At 45.6% G+C, this 18,540-nt stretch overlaps 1 protein-coding gene across 1 annotated transcript in view; it reads right to left on the bottom strand.

Annotated features, from left to right (window-relative positions):
* The window catches only part of DHTKD1 (dehydrogenase E1 and transketolase domain containing 1), a 39,625-nt gene that overhangs the window by 8,285 nt on the left and 12,800 nt on the right, over positions 1-18,540 (bottom strand). The window contains exons 4-12 of the mRNA XM_084783987.1: positions 18,292-18,486; positions 16,829-17,098; positions 15,350-15,521; positions 13,074-13,272; positions 11,220-11,532; positions 9,059-9,143; positions 7,837-7,976; positions 2,903-3,053; positions 1,032-1,138 (exon numbers count right to left, since the gene is read on the bottom strand). Of these exons, the coding sequence (XP_084640113.1) occupies positions 1,032-1,138; positions 2,903-3,053; positions 7,837-7,976; positions 9,059-9,143; positions 11,220-11,532; positions 13,074-13,272; positions 15,350-15,521; positions 16,829-17,098; positions 18,292-18,486 (1,632 nt within the window). The remainder of the gene's footprint in view (positions 1-1,031; positions 1,139-2,902; positions 3,054-7,836; positions 7,977-9,058; positions 9,144-11,219; positions 11,533-13,073; positions 13,273-15,349; positions 15,522-16,828; positions 17,099-18,291; positions 18,487-18,540) is intronic.

Genomic DNA, 18,540 nt, shown 5'->3' with positions numbered 1-18,540 from the left:
GGGGTGCAGTGGAACATGCCTGTAATCCTAACACTCAAGGAGGCAGAGGCAGGTGTGAGTTCAAGGCCAGCCTGGTCTACAAAGCCAGTCTAGGATAGAAAAACCCTGTCTTGAAGAAAAAAGCTGTTAGCACTGGCCTTTGCTCACGTGCTATCAATGCTAGTTGCTGCTGTAAGCCTTGGTCCACTACTGGTCAGTGAATATCAGGCCACCAATAGCCTCTGCTGGTTTGAATGAGAATGCCCCATAGCTCAGTGCCATAAAACTAGGGAAGGGTTTGGGGGTTTGTTTTTTGGGGGGGTTATTGGGGGTGTTGTTTTTTGTTTTTGGTTTTTGGTTTTCCAAGACAGGGTCTGTCTGACCTAGACTCACTTTGTAAACCAGGCTGGCCTTGAACTCACAGTGATCTGCCTGCCTCTGCCTCTCAAGTGCTGGGATCAAAAGCATGAGCCACCACACCTGGCTGGGTAAGGGTTTTTGTTTTGTTTTTTTTTTTGGTTTTTGGGGTTTTTTTGTTTTGTTTTGTTTTGTTTTTTGTGGTCTTAAGGCAGGGTTTCAGCTGGCCTCAGACTTACTATATAGCTGAGAGTGGCTTTGACCGCCCCTAATCCTCCTGTCTCTTACCTCCCAAGTGTTGGAATTAAACGTATGCTCCATCACTCCTGTGATAAGGATGATTTCCTTTAGGCCTTCATCACTTTCCACAGGCCTCGCCTAATTCCATCACTCCCCCGCCCCCGCCCCCGCCCCCGCCCCAGCCTACTCTGAAACTGAAGGAAATGATCCTTCCTCAGCCTCCTGAGAGGTCAAATCGCAGGCACGCACAACCATGCTTGACTCTAGAAACTATCTTATTTGCCATAGAACTGATGTGACAAGAGCTGAGGCACATGTGCTCCCAAGGAATACTCTCGCACTGCCTTGAGTTGGTTTCACTTAACCATAGAACCTTCCAGTTAAAGTGCACGTGAAGCCATGCGCAGGAGGTAGTGTGTGAAATAGGAATCCAGGATCCGGTGCGTTCCACATACCTGCAGGAACCGCTCTAGCCGACAAGACGAGTGGTCGGGCCCGGCCCCATCATAGCCATGAGGAAGGAGGATGACGATGCCACTCTGCAGGAGCCACTTGGCCTCTCCTGGGAAGGAAAGCACAACCTCAGGAGGATTGCTCTGTCAAGCAGGAACACAGTCGCCTGACAGGACTTGGGGCAACAAAACAAAAAAGGCTAGTTTGCTTCTTGAGCCTCTAAACTGCTTGCCTTCCGTGCACCTTCTAGCACTGCAAACGCCCAATGGGAGTGGGTGAAAGCTTGTGAGATCACACGCTTTCACGTTAGTGGCTAAAGACCGCCTCCGTGGTAAACACGCAGCTCCCGCCACGCTCACAGCACAACCGCCAGCACGGGTCGCTGTCCTCAGGGAGCAGCGCACACCTGAGACTAGCCTCTGTGGGCAGAGCAAAGGGCTTGGTTTGTAAAGTGCTGGCTGTTTGTGTATGACGACATCATTCAATCCCCAGCACTCGCGTAGAAAGCCAGACTTGGTGCACACTCGTAATCCTAGCACTAGGGAAGCAGAGCCGGGTGGACCCTGGGGTTTGCTGACTAGCTAGCTTAGCCTAACCCATGAGCTCCAGGTTCTGGTGAGAGGTCCAAGGTGGAGCCAGGCGTGGTGGCGCATGCCTTTAATCCCAGCACTCTGGAGGCAGGCGGATCTCTGTGATTTCAAGGCCAGCCTGGTCCACAAAGTGAGTTCAGGACAGCTGAGGCTACACAGAGAAACCCTGGTTTAAAAGACAAAACTGAAGAAGAGATAAACCTGTTTTTTAGGATTCCAAGTGTGGGATCGGAACGGTCTCATGAGAGAACAGGTGAGGTTAATCCATTAGAAGAGCAACCACCTCGTGCAGGAGCTTAATTGTTGCCAGCTGAAAAGATCCCGTGAACAGACTCTGGGAGGACATATATAAATGAGCCAGAACTGGAGGCAGGGCTTTTTGGAGACTTGGGCTAGAAATGGCTGCACTTCGAGATGCTCCTAGAGAAAACCACTCAAGGGACGGCTTTGGGGCTCTGGCTTCTGCTGAGGTTCTGGGTCCTGGTTTCCCCAGGTTTCAGCAGAAGAAATCCTTTGGCTCACGCCCGGAGAATCGTTCCTCAGAACTGATATCCTTAAGGTTTTGTTATTGTGTCCATTAATCTTCATTTCCTATTGTTTTGGTTAGTTGGGTTATAAGTGACGTATGCTCGGTCACTAAGTTGTTAATAAAATATATTGGTTAAGAAAATTGAGCCTACACAAAAACAAAAGTCAAGGTGGACAACTAAACTCCTGAAAAAATAACACCTGAAGTTTACCTCTGACACCCATATGTACATACACACGCATGCATGTACACCTGCACACACATGTATACCTGCACATGCACGAACACACACAAAAATAGTTTATGAACACGTCAAAATATAGGCCCCATAAGCATTTTTCTTCCTTCTGAAAAATTGCAGGTTTTCAAGGGACTCATCAACACTCACAATAAAGTGGTGTCACCACGTAAAAGTCCGTGTCACCAGAGTGCTGGTTAATTATGCTAGTCAACACTCCAAGCACAGGTGCGGAACCACATAGCCTGGGAGCTGTCAGGTACATCTCTGGTCTCTGCAGTGAGAACCATTCCTCAAGAGACGGGAGCCATGAAATTGTGGCAGACAGCTAAGGCGCTCTCCCCAGAAGCTCATTAACCGACCTGATGGCTGCGGCCTGCCTGTAGATAAGGGGGTTAGTCCCAGACTCTCTGGAGATGCTGGGGCACAGAGAATCTCAGAGGCAGGGGCCCCTTTCCACGCACTCATGATCAGAGGGCAGAACCACCCACCTCCCAGCCGCTCTCCAACACCAACCTCCTGAGATGAATGTGTCAAAGATGACCTGGGCTCCGTTGAAGAAATCGCCGAACTGAGCTTCCCAGAGGGAGAGCAGCTTTGGGCTTTCAATGCTCATCCCATATTCAAATCCCAGGACAGCCTCCTCCGACAGGGGGCTGTTGCTAACCTAATAATGAGGAAGGAAAACAGGCACTGATGTGCAGGAGGCACAAAAGCAAAGCACTGCACGGATACAAACCCCTTAGCAGGAGGAGGGACACGGAGCGGAGCTTTGCTCTCACACACCATCTTCTCTTTGCAAAAGGAGATGTGGGGAAAGTTAGGTCAAAGAGAGGGGAAAAAAGAAGCCACTTAAGATTTTCTTCAAGCATAAGTAGTACTGGCTGAGCATGGTGGTGCACGCCTTTAGTCCCAGCACTCAGGAGGCAGAAGCAGGCTGATCTCTGTGAGTTCGAGTCCAACCGGGTCTATAAATGAGTCCAGGACAGCCAAGGCTACACAGAGAAACCCTATCTCAAAAAGCAAAATTAAATAAATAAATAAATAAATAAATAAATAAATAAAATAATTCTGCATTTGTCTCAGAAAGAATTTTCTTTGAGATACGGTCTCACTCTGTAGCCCAAGCTAGCCTGGCACCTCACTCTTTAGCTCAGTCCAGCCTCAAACTCTTGCCTGACCTTCCAGACTCCTAGGACTGTAGGCATGAACCACTACAGCCAGCTTGCTCCAAGTTTTCTTTTCTTTTCTCTACTTTTTAAAAGTCACATGTCTATAGAATATTTTTGGCAGCGAGAAGGAATGACAGCATAACACATGCTATGTCAAGTTAAAGTCATAAAAGGATGTATATCGTTATATGTGTGACCTTCCTGAGATGAACATCGTTATATGTGTGACCTTCCTGAGATGAACGAATCCACTAAGACAGACAGTTGACTGACTGGTGGCTGCCAGCAATAGGAGGGGGCTGGATGGGAGACAGGTGTTGATAGCTCCCGGGTTTCCTTTGGGATGAAGTGTTCTAGAATCAGACAGTGGCAACAGCCTCAGTGCAGAGTTGTGCACATGCAAAGGTCAAATTTTATGAGTTGTATTTCAATAAAACCTTTAACAAACAAACACAACCCCAGAGTGCTGGGAAGATGGCTCAGTCAGTAAAGCGTTGCCATGCCAACATTTGGATGCTCGATCTCAGGTTTAAAAAAAAAAAAAGCACTGGGCTCGAGTTTGTAATCCTAAAGCTGGGGTGGTAGAGACAAGTGGCTCCCTGGGCCTCAGTGGTCAGCCAGCCTGGTCTATTTAGCCAGTGAGAGATCACACCTCAAAAAAAGAAAATGCGCATGGCACTTCAGAAACAATACCCGATCTAGTTCTCTAGCCGGAACATGTGTAAGTACACAGCGCATGCGCACAGGATGTGCTGGGAAGAAGCTGCCTATACTGGACTGGCCTGTGGCCAACAGTGAGGCATTTTCTTAAAGGCCAACTGAAGCAGGTGGAACCAGCCCACTGGTTCCCGTCCCCAGACTGGTGGGCCTAAACTGTGAGCAAGCCAGGGGAAGAAGCCAGTAACAAGCCTCAACTTTCCTCAAAGATGGACTGTAATTGAGACATGTAAGTCAAACAATCCCTTTCCTCCTCATGGTGTTTTTCATTGCAATAGAAACCACATTGGTGGGCTGGAGAGATGGCTCAGAGGTTAAGAGTGTTGGCTGCTCTTCCAAAGGTCCTGAGTTTAATTCCCAACAACCACATGGTGGATCTCAACCATCTATAATGAGATCTGGTGCCCTCTTCTGTCGTGCAGGCATACATGCAGGCAACACATTGTATATGTAATAAATTAATAAAATCTTTAAACACACACACACACACACACACACACACACACCAGAACACAAACATTATGGACACTCGTGCCTCAGAGAGAGACTCAAGGATTCTATATCCTAATTATAGGTATAATTTTTTTAATTTTTGGTTTGGTTTGGTTTGGTTTTTCAAGACAGGGTTTCTCTGTATAATAGCCCTGGCTGTGCTGGACTCGCTTTGTAGACCAGGCTGGCCTTGAATTCACATCAATCCGCCTGCCTCTGCCTCCCCAGTGCTGGGATTAAAGGTGTGCGCCACCACCGCCTGGCAAATTTTGTGATTTACATAGATAAGAACTAAATGACAAACACAGGAGTGACAATGAACTGTCTAGCATGGTGGGAGGGATTGTGCCTAGTTTATTCTTTCACACGGGCATCCTGACTTCAGGTCTCAGGTTGGTGTGTGTTATGAACACGATTTAGCCCAGGCATGTCACATGCACCTCTATCTGCTCTCAATTCCTCCCTCCCGCTCTTCCCACGCACTGCTGACAAGCACCGCTCAGTCCAGCCTGTTCCTCCCAGCGCCTTGGCTCCATTCCCTACTCCACTGAAGGGACCTTCAAATGCTTAAAACTAAAACAAAAACACTCCTGACTTTTTTTTTTTTTGCTTCTTTTCAAACTTCTAGAAAGTCTAACCTGATGTACTTGTCTTCAAGTCCTTTACTTCTAGCTACCCTCTAAGTAAGTGCATTGCTCTTGACTTGCGATGGGGCCATGCTCCTAAGTCCAGTTTATTGTTTTGGGAATATTGTAAGCCAACCGGGCAGAAAGATAGCTCAGTGGTTAAGAGCACTGGCTACTCCTCCAGAGGACCAAGGTTCATTTCCGGGAACCCACATGGCAGTTCACAATTGCCTAGAATTCCACTTCCAGGGGATCCAACGTCCTCTTCCAGCCTCCTCAGGCACCAAGCATACAAATGGTGAAGAACCATACATACAGGCAAAGCATACAAACACAAACAAGTAAAGGTTAAGTCAAAGTGCACTTAGCACCTAAGGAGGGCGTGTCCTAGCTCAGCAGCTCTACCCTGGGGAGTGTTCTCCTCACCACCAGCTGACTAAACAGGAGCTGGGGCTTGCACCATGGTCCCGAAACACACCAAAACTGATGCTAAGCATCAAATCACAGTTCAGCAGAAGCCTCCTTTGAGGTGGGGGGCCAGGGGACACACACACACACAAGACACTGCTACCCTGGTTCATACATCTGACTTGGTCCAAAGATTTTAGAAAAAGTGAAGAAAGGGTTGCTTCTCCTTTGAGTCTTCACCAAGCTACTGTGAGGAGAGGACCTTGAAGTCTCACTCCATCTTCCACCATTTTCCACCTTAATTTTTGAGATAGGATATCTCACTGAACCCGACGTGCTCAGACTCACTAGACTGGCTGCCGAGGAAGGCTCTGGATCCTCCCGTCATTGCCTCCCTGGTGCCGGGACTGCTGGGGAGTGAACTCACAGGAGCATAGGCAGCACCTTACTAACTGAACCAGACACACACGTTATATTCTCAAGCCAAAAACGGGAATAGGAAAGAAGGTGAGAAACAATTACATTTGCCTTAAAGGAATGATTTATTTTCATAAGTAGCATGCGCTATTCACTATAGTAATTGCTGAAGAGACAAAAGCAAAAAGACCCTGGGGTTTTTGTTTGTTTGGTTGGTTGGTTGGTTGTTGCTGTTGTTTTGTTGTTTGTTTGTTTTTTGTCTGTTCGGTTGGTTTGTTTTTTGTTTTTTGTTTTTCGAGACTCTTGGACTTGCTTTGTAGATCAGGCTAGCCTTGAACTCATTGGATCTGCCAGCCTCTACCTCCTGAGTGCTGGGATTAAAGGCATGTGCCTTCACACCCAGCAACCCTATTCTTAAGATCTTTAAAAAAAAAAAAAGCCTGAACTTTTTTAAAATTTTAGGTGAGAATGGCTACATTTTATTTGCAGGTATAAAAACAAAACCAGTATGAATACTTTTCACCGCCTTAATGTCACTAACCCTTCAGAAAGGGCCTCCCACGGTGTGCTGCTGATTCTGGCCCCAAGTTCACAAGGGAAACAGACTCCAGTTTGAGAATCCAACTGTCTGAAAAGCATTTCCAAATTTTCGTGGAAAACAGTGAGATTAAAGCAGGTGTGGTGGAGCACGTCTTCAGTCCCAGCATTTGGGCGGATCTCATAGTTCCTAGCCTCGGCTACAGGGCAGGTCCAGAACAGTAGGAAGCCTACATTTCTGTAATCATCTCAGGCTCCAGACCAGCATATGAGGAAAATACCTCAGGCTCACTCAGGCGCACCCTGTTCTATCACATCCCCCGCCCCCTTCTCCAGTCACCCCATCTCGACTGTTGAATGTTAGGGAGCAAGATAAATTGAAGGAAGTGTTTCTGTTGTACTCTGTTTTGTTTAGCAGGCTAGAAATGTCAGCTTACTACACGCACACCTTTGACTCACTTTGATAAATCCCATCAGCTTTTAACTTGACAGAACTCACATCTACATGATAGGGCATGATTACAGAGTAAGCGCTCGAGTGGTCTCAGCTCCAGCAAGCCTGTCACTTGTTTCTACCACTCCACATTTACAGACCCCCCCCATTGCCTCCCACTCCTTTATTTAAAACAGTATTGAACATAACGTTTCTGGCATATTAATTTAGCTGCTTTAAGAACCCTCTAACTGGGGGCTAGAGAGATGGCTTAGCAGTAAAGAGCATGGATTGCTCTTCCAGAGGTCATGAGTTCAATTCCCAACAACCACATGATAACTCGCAGCCATCTATAATGTGATCTGATGCCCTTTTCAGCACTGTATGCATAATAATAAATAAATATTTTTTTAAAAAGAAAAAAAAGAACCCTCTAACTGGCGGGTGTGGTGGTATGTGCATGTGACGGGTAGAATTAGAAGGACAGAGAGGATTTCAAGGTCTTCTGGGGAATTTGAGGGCAGCCTGAGCTTGGGCTATGTAAGCCTCCATCTCAAAAAACAAATAAATAAATAAATGAAAAATCAAAATCTTACCACTGTAATAGCTGGCACACCAATCAACAGATTTTCTACAGAAACATCTCACCTCTAGAAACCCCTTCTGATTAGGGTCCATATGGTTCAGAGGAATGTAGGCATCATCAGTGTTCTGGCAAACCACCATTGCATGCCTTTGACTAAAAGTTCCACGGCCAACATCTTGGCCACTCAGACGAACATTGAAACCTGAAGCAAGCAAGCAGGGGAAGAGAAAAGATTGCTATGAATAACCAACACACAACAAGATGCCATGCTATCCCTGGAGTCCTTTTTATTTTGAGACCAAATCTCTCAGTGCTGTGGAGCTTGACCATAGATATGCCCTGTGACACAAAGCTATCTGATATACACTGGCTCATTTGGAGAATTTTTCCTAGGATAACAGATCCTCCTTATTAAAATATATCTTTCTGGGCTCAGAGGTTAAGAGCACTGCCTACTCTTCCAAAGGTCCTGAGTTCAACTCCCAGCAATCACATGGTGGCTCACAACCATTTGTAGTGAGATCTGGTGCCCTCTTCTGTCGTGAAGGCAGAACACTGTATACTTAGTAAATATATATGTATACTTTCCTGAGAGCGCGTGCTGCTCTTCCAAGTTCAGTTCTGAGCACCATTTGAAACTGTTTGCAACTGCTACAGAGTGATCTGAAGTCTCTGACCTCCTTGGGCATTAGTATGTGCACATATCCACATAAGACTCACAAATACACACCATTAAAAGCAATAAATCAAGCCGGGCGTGGCAGTGCAGGCCTTTGATCCCAGCACTCAGGAGGCAAAGGCAGGTGGATCTCTGAGATCGAAGTCAGCCTGGTCTACAAAGCGAGTCCAGGTCAGCCAGGACTACAAAAGAAACCCTATCTCTTGATAGGAAAAAAAAAAAGCAATAAATCTTCACGTGTGTGTGTGTGTGTGTGTGTGTGTGTGTGTGTGTGTGTGTGTGTTTTCTCTATTCAAAGGTCTACAGTCAATGTAAATTTTGTAAGGATGGAGAGTCACTTCTGGCCCTACAACTTTTAAGGCAATGGGTCTTTCCAGTTTATCCAGGAGTGAGCCCTGTGTGTCTGTTATGACTGCGTCCTTGTCTATACTCTAATGAAAGTGCTCCGCATGCCTTATAAACAAGGGCTGTTGTCAGATAACACAGGTTAGAAACCCTCTAATCAATGAAAGTGACAAGTGGCCACTGAGACTCAGAAGACACATACAACAGGTGGAGCTCAGAGCACTTTCCGCCAGCTGTGAAGCTAATCAGAAATGGCTTACCCTGAGCAAGCAAGGAGCCCAAGGCAAGGGTTTCTGCTGTGGCCCAGTCTAAATTTGTTCCACTCTTCATCTTCTCCATTCTTGACTGCAAAAAATTAAGAGGAAGAGAATAAAACAAACTTTTAAGACTCCATAGCCTGAGGGCTGGAGAGACAGTCCAGCAGTTAAGAACACTTCTTGCTCTCTCGGAGGACCCAGGTATGATTCCCAACATCCATATGGTGATGCACGGCCATCTATCATTCCAGTTCCAAGGGATCTGGTCCCCTTATCTGTCCACACACACGGGTGGCACACATACATACACGCAGGCAAAACACTCATACACACGAAATAAAATGAATAAATCTAAGTTTAAAGATAATTTTTAAAAGAACCCATATTCTCATCTGTCTTTTTCTTTTTATTTTATGTGCATTGGTGTCTTGCCTGCATGTATATCTGTGTGAAGGTGTCAGATCTTGGAGTTACAGACAGTTGTGAACCGCCACGTGGGTGCTGGGGATTGAACCCGGGTCCTTTGGAAGAGCAGTCAGTGCTCTTAACCACTCAACCCTCTCTCTGGCCCCCTGTCTTTTTCTTTTCTTTGTCTTTTTTTTTCCTTTCCTCCAACACTGGGGTCTGGACCCAGGGCTTTACATGTAGTAGGCAGATGCACTGTGTGTTACACACAGTTTTAAAACAGGGCAAAATAAGCATGCAGTCAGTAAGTAGCCACCTCTGCTGAGGTGTGAGGAAATAGAACCAGAAAGGAAACTACCTGTAATGTTCTATTTTTAAAAAATATTTATTTATCTTTATTTTATGTGCACGAGTGTTTTGTTTACATGTATGTAAGCATGTCTGATGTCCACAGAGACCAGAACATGGGTCAGATCTCCCAGAACTGGAGCTACAGATGGTTATTTAACTGAACCCGGATCCCAGGAAAGAGCAGCCAGTGCTCCTAGCTGCTAGACCATCTCTCCAGCTTCCAGTTTTCTATTTAAGTCAGACATTAAATGCATTTTGTTAGTAAGACTTCTGCTAAAATAGGTCTAAAGAGATGGCTCAGCAGTTAGGAGCACTGGCTGCTCTTCCAGAAGACCTGGATTCAATTCCCAGAATCCACACAGCAGCTCACAACTGTCTCTAACTCCAGGTCCAGAGGACCCAACATTGTCACACAGACATACTATGCAGGCAGAGCACTAATGCACATAAAATAAAAATAAATAGAAATAGAGAAGAACACTTAGGAGTTCTGCTAAAATAAACACTTAAAAACAAAGGTAGTGTTTTAAAAGAATTCAGAGGGCACAAGTTCTGACATCAGGGGTTCTCAGCCTTCCCAATGCTGTGACGCTTTAATGGGTCTTCTGTAATTTTGCTACTGTTATGAAACTTAATGTAAATATCTGTGGTTTTGATGGTCTTAGATGACCCCTGGGAAAGGGTTGTTTGACTCCCCAAAGGGGTCTCAGTCTACATGTTGCAAACCATTGCCCTACATCCATGCTTCAGGAAGTTAAAGACTTTTAACTCTTTGTTTTCCTAATTTTAACAACAGAAAGTCCCACACTCTTAAAAAAACAAAAAACAAAAAACAGCTGTAGATGAACCAGGATACCTAACACAAGACAATGTAAAACCTTAGTATGCTTGGCATGGTGGTGCACTCCTTTAATCCCAGCACTTGGGAGGCAGAGGCAGGCAGATTGTTGTGAGTTCAAGGCCAGTCTGGTCTACAAAGCAAGTCCAGGAAAGCTATGGTGACCCAGAGAAATCCTGTCTCAAAAAAACGAAACAAAACAAAACAAAAAGATAAGTGGTCATCTTTGGGGTGCACCTTTTCAGGTATTTAAGCTACCTGAAAAAATTAATGTTTTCTGTTCACTGGTTAGAAAAAGTCAGACATATCTCTGTATTTTTTTAAATGAGCATGCATTTCTCATATATATATATATATATTGTGTGCTCGGCATACATAAAATCCCGTCAGAAGAAAACAGAATTGAAGAAAATCGGAATCAACTGAACCAAGCTCCAAAGCCAACGCGAGGACCGGCTGCTACAACCCAATAACATACAATGAATATTTCTCAAATTAGCGACTGGAAGCAGCAGTGTCTTTGCTGAGCAAAAATACAAAGCAGTAAAGGGTGATGTCAAGGCTACCCACCTGAACATACATCTTCAGAAGCTGGCTGTGCAACTGCAGCTCGTCTGGAACCTCCACGGACTTCACGCCAATAAACTGAAGGAGCTCCAGCGGCACACCTGTGTTCCAGGTGGTGATGCATGCCTCTGGCTGCACCAGGCCCTGCCAGTGGGCCTGCAGGTTAGTGGCACGGGGGCTGTAGTGGGCCGTGTTGGCCAAGTGGTCATTTAACTTGGCATAGTAGGAAGCTTTTATGTCAGAAACCTCCTCCTGGGTCATGAGTCCACTGGCAATGAGGTGCTCGGCATAGGTGTCAGGGATGCTCTTTCGGGCTCTGTTGGAAGGAGACAGGGTCAATGCCATACATACAACTCGAAGAGAATCATTGCCTAGGGCACTGCAGGACGTTACCATCCTTAAAAGTAACTTCGGGAACGGGCTGGAACTAGATAGAGAGAGTGGTTGTAAAGTACTGGGATATATTAAATGTCACCAAATTTTGGGGTTTGGTTTTGGTTTTTTTACTTGGGTTTGGTTTTGGGTTTAGTTTTTTTGAGACAAGGTTTCTCTGTGTAGCCTTGGCTGTCTTGGACTTGTTTTGTAAACCAGGCTGGCCTCAAACTCACAGAGATCTGCCTGCCTCTGCCTCCCAAGGGCTGGGATTAAAGGCGTGCACCACCACCACCCAGCAACAAAATGTTATTTTTAAAATACCGCAGGAAGCTGGAGATGAACCTCAACAGTTTAAGAGTGTTGGCCGCTCTCTCGTAAGGACCTCAGCACTCATGTCAGGTAGCTCACAAATGCCTGTAACTCCAGCTCTAAGGGACCAGATGCCCCCTTTTAGCCTCCGTGGGGACCTGTTCACACACATGCGCATACATATTCACACAGATAAACAAACACATAAGCTAACAGAAAATAAAACTGTTGGGGATGTTAGCTAGTCTAAGCTAATTGGTAAACTCTAGGCCCCTGAAAAAACCCTGCGTTGAAGAAGGTGACTGGCACTCCTAAGGACACCTCTGTTCTCCTCACCTGCACACAAATTAAAAAACAACTGCTCAGAAAACAAACAAACAAAACCAATTGCTCAAACTATTTCCTCTCAAGGTAGAAGTGGGTCCTTGGGTACCGTTTAAAGAAATGAGTCATGGAAGTCCAACTCCTATCCTGCCAGAGTCATACTAACTAGCCTCAAGCTCGGTTTTACCCAAGTCTCCTTACCTAGGCTTGCTAACTGCTAAATAAGTAAAGTTGCTCATTCTCTACTTAATAAGCGGACATGAAGTGTGAAGAATACCTAATGGGCGCTCTTGAGCCTTGTGAGATGGCCACTTTGAGCCGGGCAGTGGTGGCACACGACTTTAATCCCAGCACTAGGGAGGCAGAGGCAGGTGGAGTGATGTGAATTCAAGGCCAGCCTGGTCTACAAAGCGAGTCCAGGACAGCCAGGGCTACACAGAGAGACCCTGTCTCAAAACACAAACAAACAAGATGACCACTCTGCACTCTGGTTTCTATAAGACAGGCACAGCTTAGCTGTTCGTCCCACTTCAAAGCATCTATCAGAAGATAATGGAGATGCAGGCTGCCGAGAAGGCCCAGCTGGTACAGACACCTGGGTTTGATTCAAAGGCCCAACATGGAGAGAAGCAATTACCTTAAGTTGTCCTTCATCCTCCACTTATGTACACACACACACACACACACACACAGAGAGAGAGAGAGAGAGAGAGAGAGAGAGAGAGAGAGAGAGAGAGAGAGAGAGAGAGCTAAGTTGAATTTCCACCACCATCAAATGGTTCATTAACTGACTGACTGAGGCGGAGGAGGAGGTTAGCCCTTATCTTGAAGGCAGGTTGCTAAGTGTACCTGATGATTTTGTACATGGCTGGGTTGGTGAAGAAAGGCTCATCAAGCTCATTGTGGCCCCACTGCCGATAGCATAACAGATCAATAATCACGTCCTGGCGGAACTGGCGCTGATACTCAAAAGCAAGTCGTGTAGCTCGGACCACTTCCTCTGGACTGTCTCCGTTGACATGGATGATGGCACAGCCTACTACCTTTCCTAAAGACAGAGAGAGAGACACAGACAGACAGACAGACAGACAGAGACAGAGACAGAGATATATAGTTAACATGGGCTCATACTAGACATTTCCCAACACCCTCTTGCCTAAATGGGAAGACAGCCCTGCAACACAAAGGTGGTTCAGCCTGGGTGTCATGTGTCATGAATACAAGCTTTGGATTTCAGCCGACTAGTCTCAGATCCAGGACTTACTGTGTGACACTGAGCACGTTAGAGATCTGTCTAGAGGCCAGGGAGCATGCCTAAGAGCACTGACTGCTCTTGCAGAGGGCCTAGGTTTCAGTCCCGGTGGCTCACAGCTGTCTGCAATGCCAGCCCCAGCAGGATCCAACACTGTCTTCTGCCATATGCAGGCACTACACGCATGTGGTGCACAGACATACCAGCAGGTGAAACACCCACCCGTACACATAAAATAGAAATGAAAAGATAAAACTCCGTAAGTAAATAAACAGAGTTAGTCTGGGCTCTGAGTGACATTGTCAAGATTTCCTGAACTAATGAATATAAAGTGTTAATGTGTCACAGTACCTTGCACGGTAACAGTTGACATTTATTTTGTTATAGTTCCTATTGTGATTTATCTTTTTTCTCGAGACAGCAGGTCACTAAAGCATGAATCCTAGGAAAAGATGATTTTTTTTTTAAGAGAGTTCTAGAAAGTTTTTCCTATGCCAGACAATTCAGAAGTCCGAATTCTAGTTATTAAACTGGTTGACAGCTCCTGTAATAATTTTGTGAACTGTGAGTAGACAACGAAACCCTGACTCAGTGCTAAGACTGCTGATTCCATAGAGTAAGGTCAGCTGACTCTGGCTCTTCACAACTTATTTCTAACTAGACTGTTTTAGTAAATTCACTGGGTTAACACAGCGTTTTTTAATCAAACTCTGAGCACTCTTAAGTTTGAGCAGTCTAGAGTCGCGACAGCACGGCTCTTTGGCTTGTACCAGGTAATCCAGCTGACTGTGGAAGCATCTGGGGCGGAACACTCTCAGACCCATGCTTGTCTTTTCTCCTTTGCGTCACAAGCTCACACTTGAGGCTGGAGTATAGCTCTGTGGAAGGATGTTTGCCTAGCATGCACAATACCCTAACGTACTTCTATGGTAGAGTGCTTGCCTACCATTCACAATGCCCTGTGGTCAGCAAATATCATATAAAATAAACCAACAGCATATGCAAACTAAACACATGAATGTTAACTTGGTAATTATTGACAATGACTGGCCATATCTAACTTCAAAAAATAAATAAAATTTAATCCCAGGGCTTGAAAGTGTGGTGGTTTGAATGAGAAAGGCCCCCAGAGGCTCATATGTTTCACTGTTCAGCTCCCAGTTGGTAGTCTGTTTAGGAAGGATTAGGAGGTGTGGCCTTGATGGAAAAGGTCTGTCACTAGAGGTGGGCTTTGACATCAGGCCCAGTCTCTCACTCTCTCTGCCGCATGTTTGCGGACCAGCTGTAAGTTCTCCGTTGCTGCTCCAGGACCCTGACTGCCTCCTGTCATGTTTCCGGCCATGCTGGTCTAGGTCTCACCCTCTGAAACTTAAAAGTAAGCCCCCAGTGAAATGCTTTCTTTTATAAGTTAGCTTGGTCGTGGCATACCTTCACAGCAATAACTGAGACAGGGAGGTAGAGGCAGGGGGATCTCTGTGAATGCCCAGCCCGCCTGGTTTACATAATAGCAGGTTCCAAGCCAACCAGAGTTTCACAGTGAGGCCTTGTTTAAGAACAAAATATTAGGGGCTGGAGAGATGGCTCAGAGGTTAAGAGCACTGACTGCTCTTCCAAAGGTCCTGAGTTCAATTCCCAGCAACCACATGATGGCTCATAACCATCTATGATGTGATCTGATGCCTTCTTCTGGCCTGCAGGTATACATGTAGGCAGAGCATTGTATACATAATAAATAAATAAATCTTTTAAAAAAAGGAACAAAATATTAAAATGGGATAACCAGCAGGGCTCGTTATACCGAAGGAACCAGAAGTCTCTCTACAGATCCTGTGTCTGGCTGACACAGCAATGTCAAGCAGGGTGAGCTACATACCCATGTCACTGCTGTACAGAGACGACCTTCCTCTTTCTGCTGGAGTGGTGTAACCTAGCTGGTTATTGACGATTAGATGGATGCTCCCACCAATTCTGAAATGTGGGAGATTAGAGAGGGTGAACGTTTCAAGAACAATCCCTTGTCCACAGAAGGAAGCGTCACCGTGAACCTAAAACACGCACAAGACGGGGAAGTAAGGAACTAATCAACTTAGGTTTTCTGATCGAAACAAATTGTTTTAAAATATTAATAGAAATACTAACAGCTACTGTCTCGTGACTATCCTGGCCTAGAAATATATAGGTTTCAGGACTTTTTAGTGTGTTTAGACTCATCTCAAAATCGCTTTTCAAAGACACCCTATCGTCTCTCCCTGTTAACACTGTAACACTGTAAACACTCTACTCTGGACTCCTGACTTCTCACTTTCACAAATGTTCTAGCATCTTCAGCAGCACCAAGCAAGGAATGGCTACTACACATGCAACGAAAGCGTCACTCTAGGGACTTTATTGTCTGTGCTAGGGATTGAACCCAGGGTCGCATGCTTCCCAGGCAAGCATTCTACCACTGAGCTACAAGCCCAGCTTCAGCTCTAAGAACTTATGCATGAAAAACAGCCTTAAGATATGAGGAACAGAACCTGGTGTGGTGACGCACACCTTTAATCCCAGCACTCAGGAGGCAGAGGCTGGTGGATCACTGTGAGTTCGAGGCCAGCCTGGTCTACAACATGACTCCAGGACAGCCAAAGTTACATAGAGAACCCCTGTCTCAAAAAACAAAAACAAAACAACAACAACAAATGAGGAACAGGACAAGTGAGATGATGCAGAGGGTAAAAGTGTTAACTTCACAACCCAACTACCTGAGTTGTAGCCCTGGAACCCAGGTAAAGGTAGAAAGGTGGAACTGACTCTACACAACTGTCCTCTGACCTCCACATGCAAGTTGTGGCACACACACACACACACACGCACGCACGCACGCACGCACTCTGCACTTGTCCTCTCTGCAGTCACTCACCGCTGAAAAGAGACAGAGAGAAGCAGCTCCCATCACGGAATCCAGCCCGCTGAAATGACTATAAGAGTAAGGTGACAGTCACATCAAAGCCAAGGTGCAGGAAGAAAGAAGATCACATGAACGAAGAAAAGAGCTCGAAAACTTGAAATGGTATTCTGAAAGGTTCTCTAAAACATGCTAATCTTCTGGAACATTCAAAGCCACTAGATGAGAATATAGCCGGAAAACCTGGTAGACAAGCTGGTTGGGGCAGGAAGAATTTTTTTTTAAACCTGCTGCAAATAATAAACATATTATGGAAATTTTACAATTTTTTTTTCTTTAAGACACAGAATCCTCTTTTCTCAAAATGTCACTCCACTTTCCTCTTGAACATCTGTGATCTCCTGTCATATCTACCAACCCATTGTTCTTTCCAGGTTTTCCCTCCCTTCCCAAAACTCCAAGTACCTGTAGGCAAATGACTCTGTCCCCAGGCTGAGCAGAACTGTGAGGTGAGTAGTCGCCATCTTCACGAGACTGTTGCCTACCACGAGTTTTCCCTACAGCCACGGGGTTAACAGCTTCCAAATGTGAAGGGTTTGGCAGCATTGTCACATGGAGGGGACGGTGGGCACCGAAGTCTAGGTCCACGGAGGAGGTCAGATGGGACAGGACATCTCCAATGGCTGCGGCATTTTCAGGAAATTCACTTAAGCCTCGCATTTTACGGAACATCAGCTGTCAGAGCAAACATACATGAAATGAAACAAGCCTTATCACAGAGGCATCTAAAGTGAGCCTAGACAGTAAATTCATTCATAGTTATGACAGGCACCATTGTCTAAAGACAGACACAGATTTCTAACACTGGGCCACTCAGGATTACTTGGAGTTCTTCAGAATCAAATGAATGTCAGCAGTTTTTACATTATTTTTGATTGTTAAATACCTGTATGTATCTATGTGTACCTGTGTGTGGGTATGTGCGTGTGAGTGCAAGTGCCCACAGAATCCAGAAGAAACTGGATCCTTTAGTTAAAGAAACACTTTCCTAGCTGGGCACGGTGGCACATGCCTTTAATCCCAGCACTTGGGAGGCAGAGGCAAGCGTATCTCTGTGAGTTTGAGGCCAGCCTGGTCTGCAAAGTGAGTCAAGACTACACAGAGAAACCCTGTCTCAAGAAACTAAAAAAAAAAAAAAAAGAAGAAGAAAAAGAAAGAAAGAAAGGAAGGAAGGAAGGAAGGAAGAAAGAAAGACTTCCCTGAAATGTGGCTGGTAGGCAGTTTTCCCCAGATATCCCAGTAAGTCTCTCTCCAGTCCCTAGTGGCCTGGGTAACTGCATTATTTTCACTTCAGCACTACTGTTGTCATGGTGACCTGCCTGTTAGCCTTTGTTTGTGTGGTGCTAGTACCCGTGTGTGGGTGGTAGCCTCAGGACTATGCCTTGTTAGACTCCGTTTTGCAGGGCACAGATAGCAAAGGACTGCATAGTGGGCTATGTACTGCCTGAGACAAAGATCTATAGGCAACTGGGGAATGCTGGGAGCGGAGGAAGTGGTCTGCCCCAGGGAAGGGCCTCCAGCTGATCATCCAATACCAAGCGGCTAGCTCTGAGATCACATACATACGGGTAACAAGATAGGGACTGAACGGGTTGTATTTATGCATTTAGGAGTGTGGGAGTGTGGGGGTGGGCGGAAGGGGGTGTGTAACAACAAATAAAGAAAATGAGGTCAGAAATTTGAGAGAGAGCAAGGAGGTACGAGGGAGGGTTTAGAGAGAGAAAAGAGAAGGGGGAAATGATGTGATTATATTATAATTTTTTAAACTAAAAAATTACTATAAAAAGATAAAAAAAAAAACCTGTCAGCCCCATGAATATAAAAAACAAGCAAAGAAGCAAACAAAAACACATAGAAAGGAACCCTACCTCTGGAGGTAACTGCAGAAGGCCTGTCAGCAGATTCAGCCTCCCTCTATGGGGCATGCCAATAATGATGTCAGTTATCCCGCCGTAGGCTGCTGATTTCAGCAACTCATGGAAAAACCCCATCATGCTTTCGGCCCCTTCACCTCCATATCTCTTCACTGTGGCAAACTTGGTGGCCAAAAAGTGGTCGAACTCCTATGGAACAGACACATTAGGTACTGGGAGAGAGTCAAGTGCTCAGGCGAAGGC

Source organism: Acomys minous (genome assembly GCF_964271855.1).
Source record: "Acomys minous genome assembly, chromosome: 5".
Classification (NCBI taxonomy): domain Eukaryota; kingdom Metazoa; phylum Chordata; class Mammalia; order Rodentia; family Muridae; genus Acomys; species Acomys minous.
Note: the sequence above shows the minus strand (reverse complement) of the source record. Positions and strands in the feature narration are given on the sequence as shown.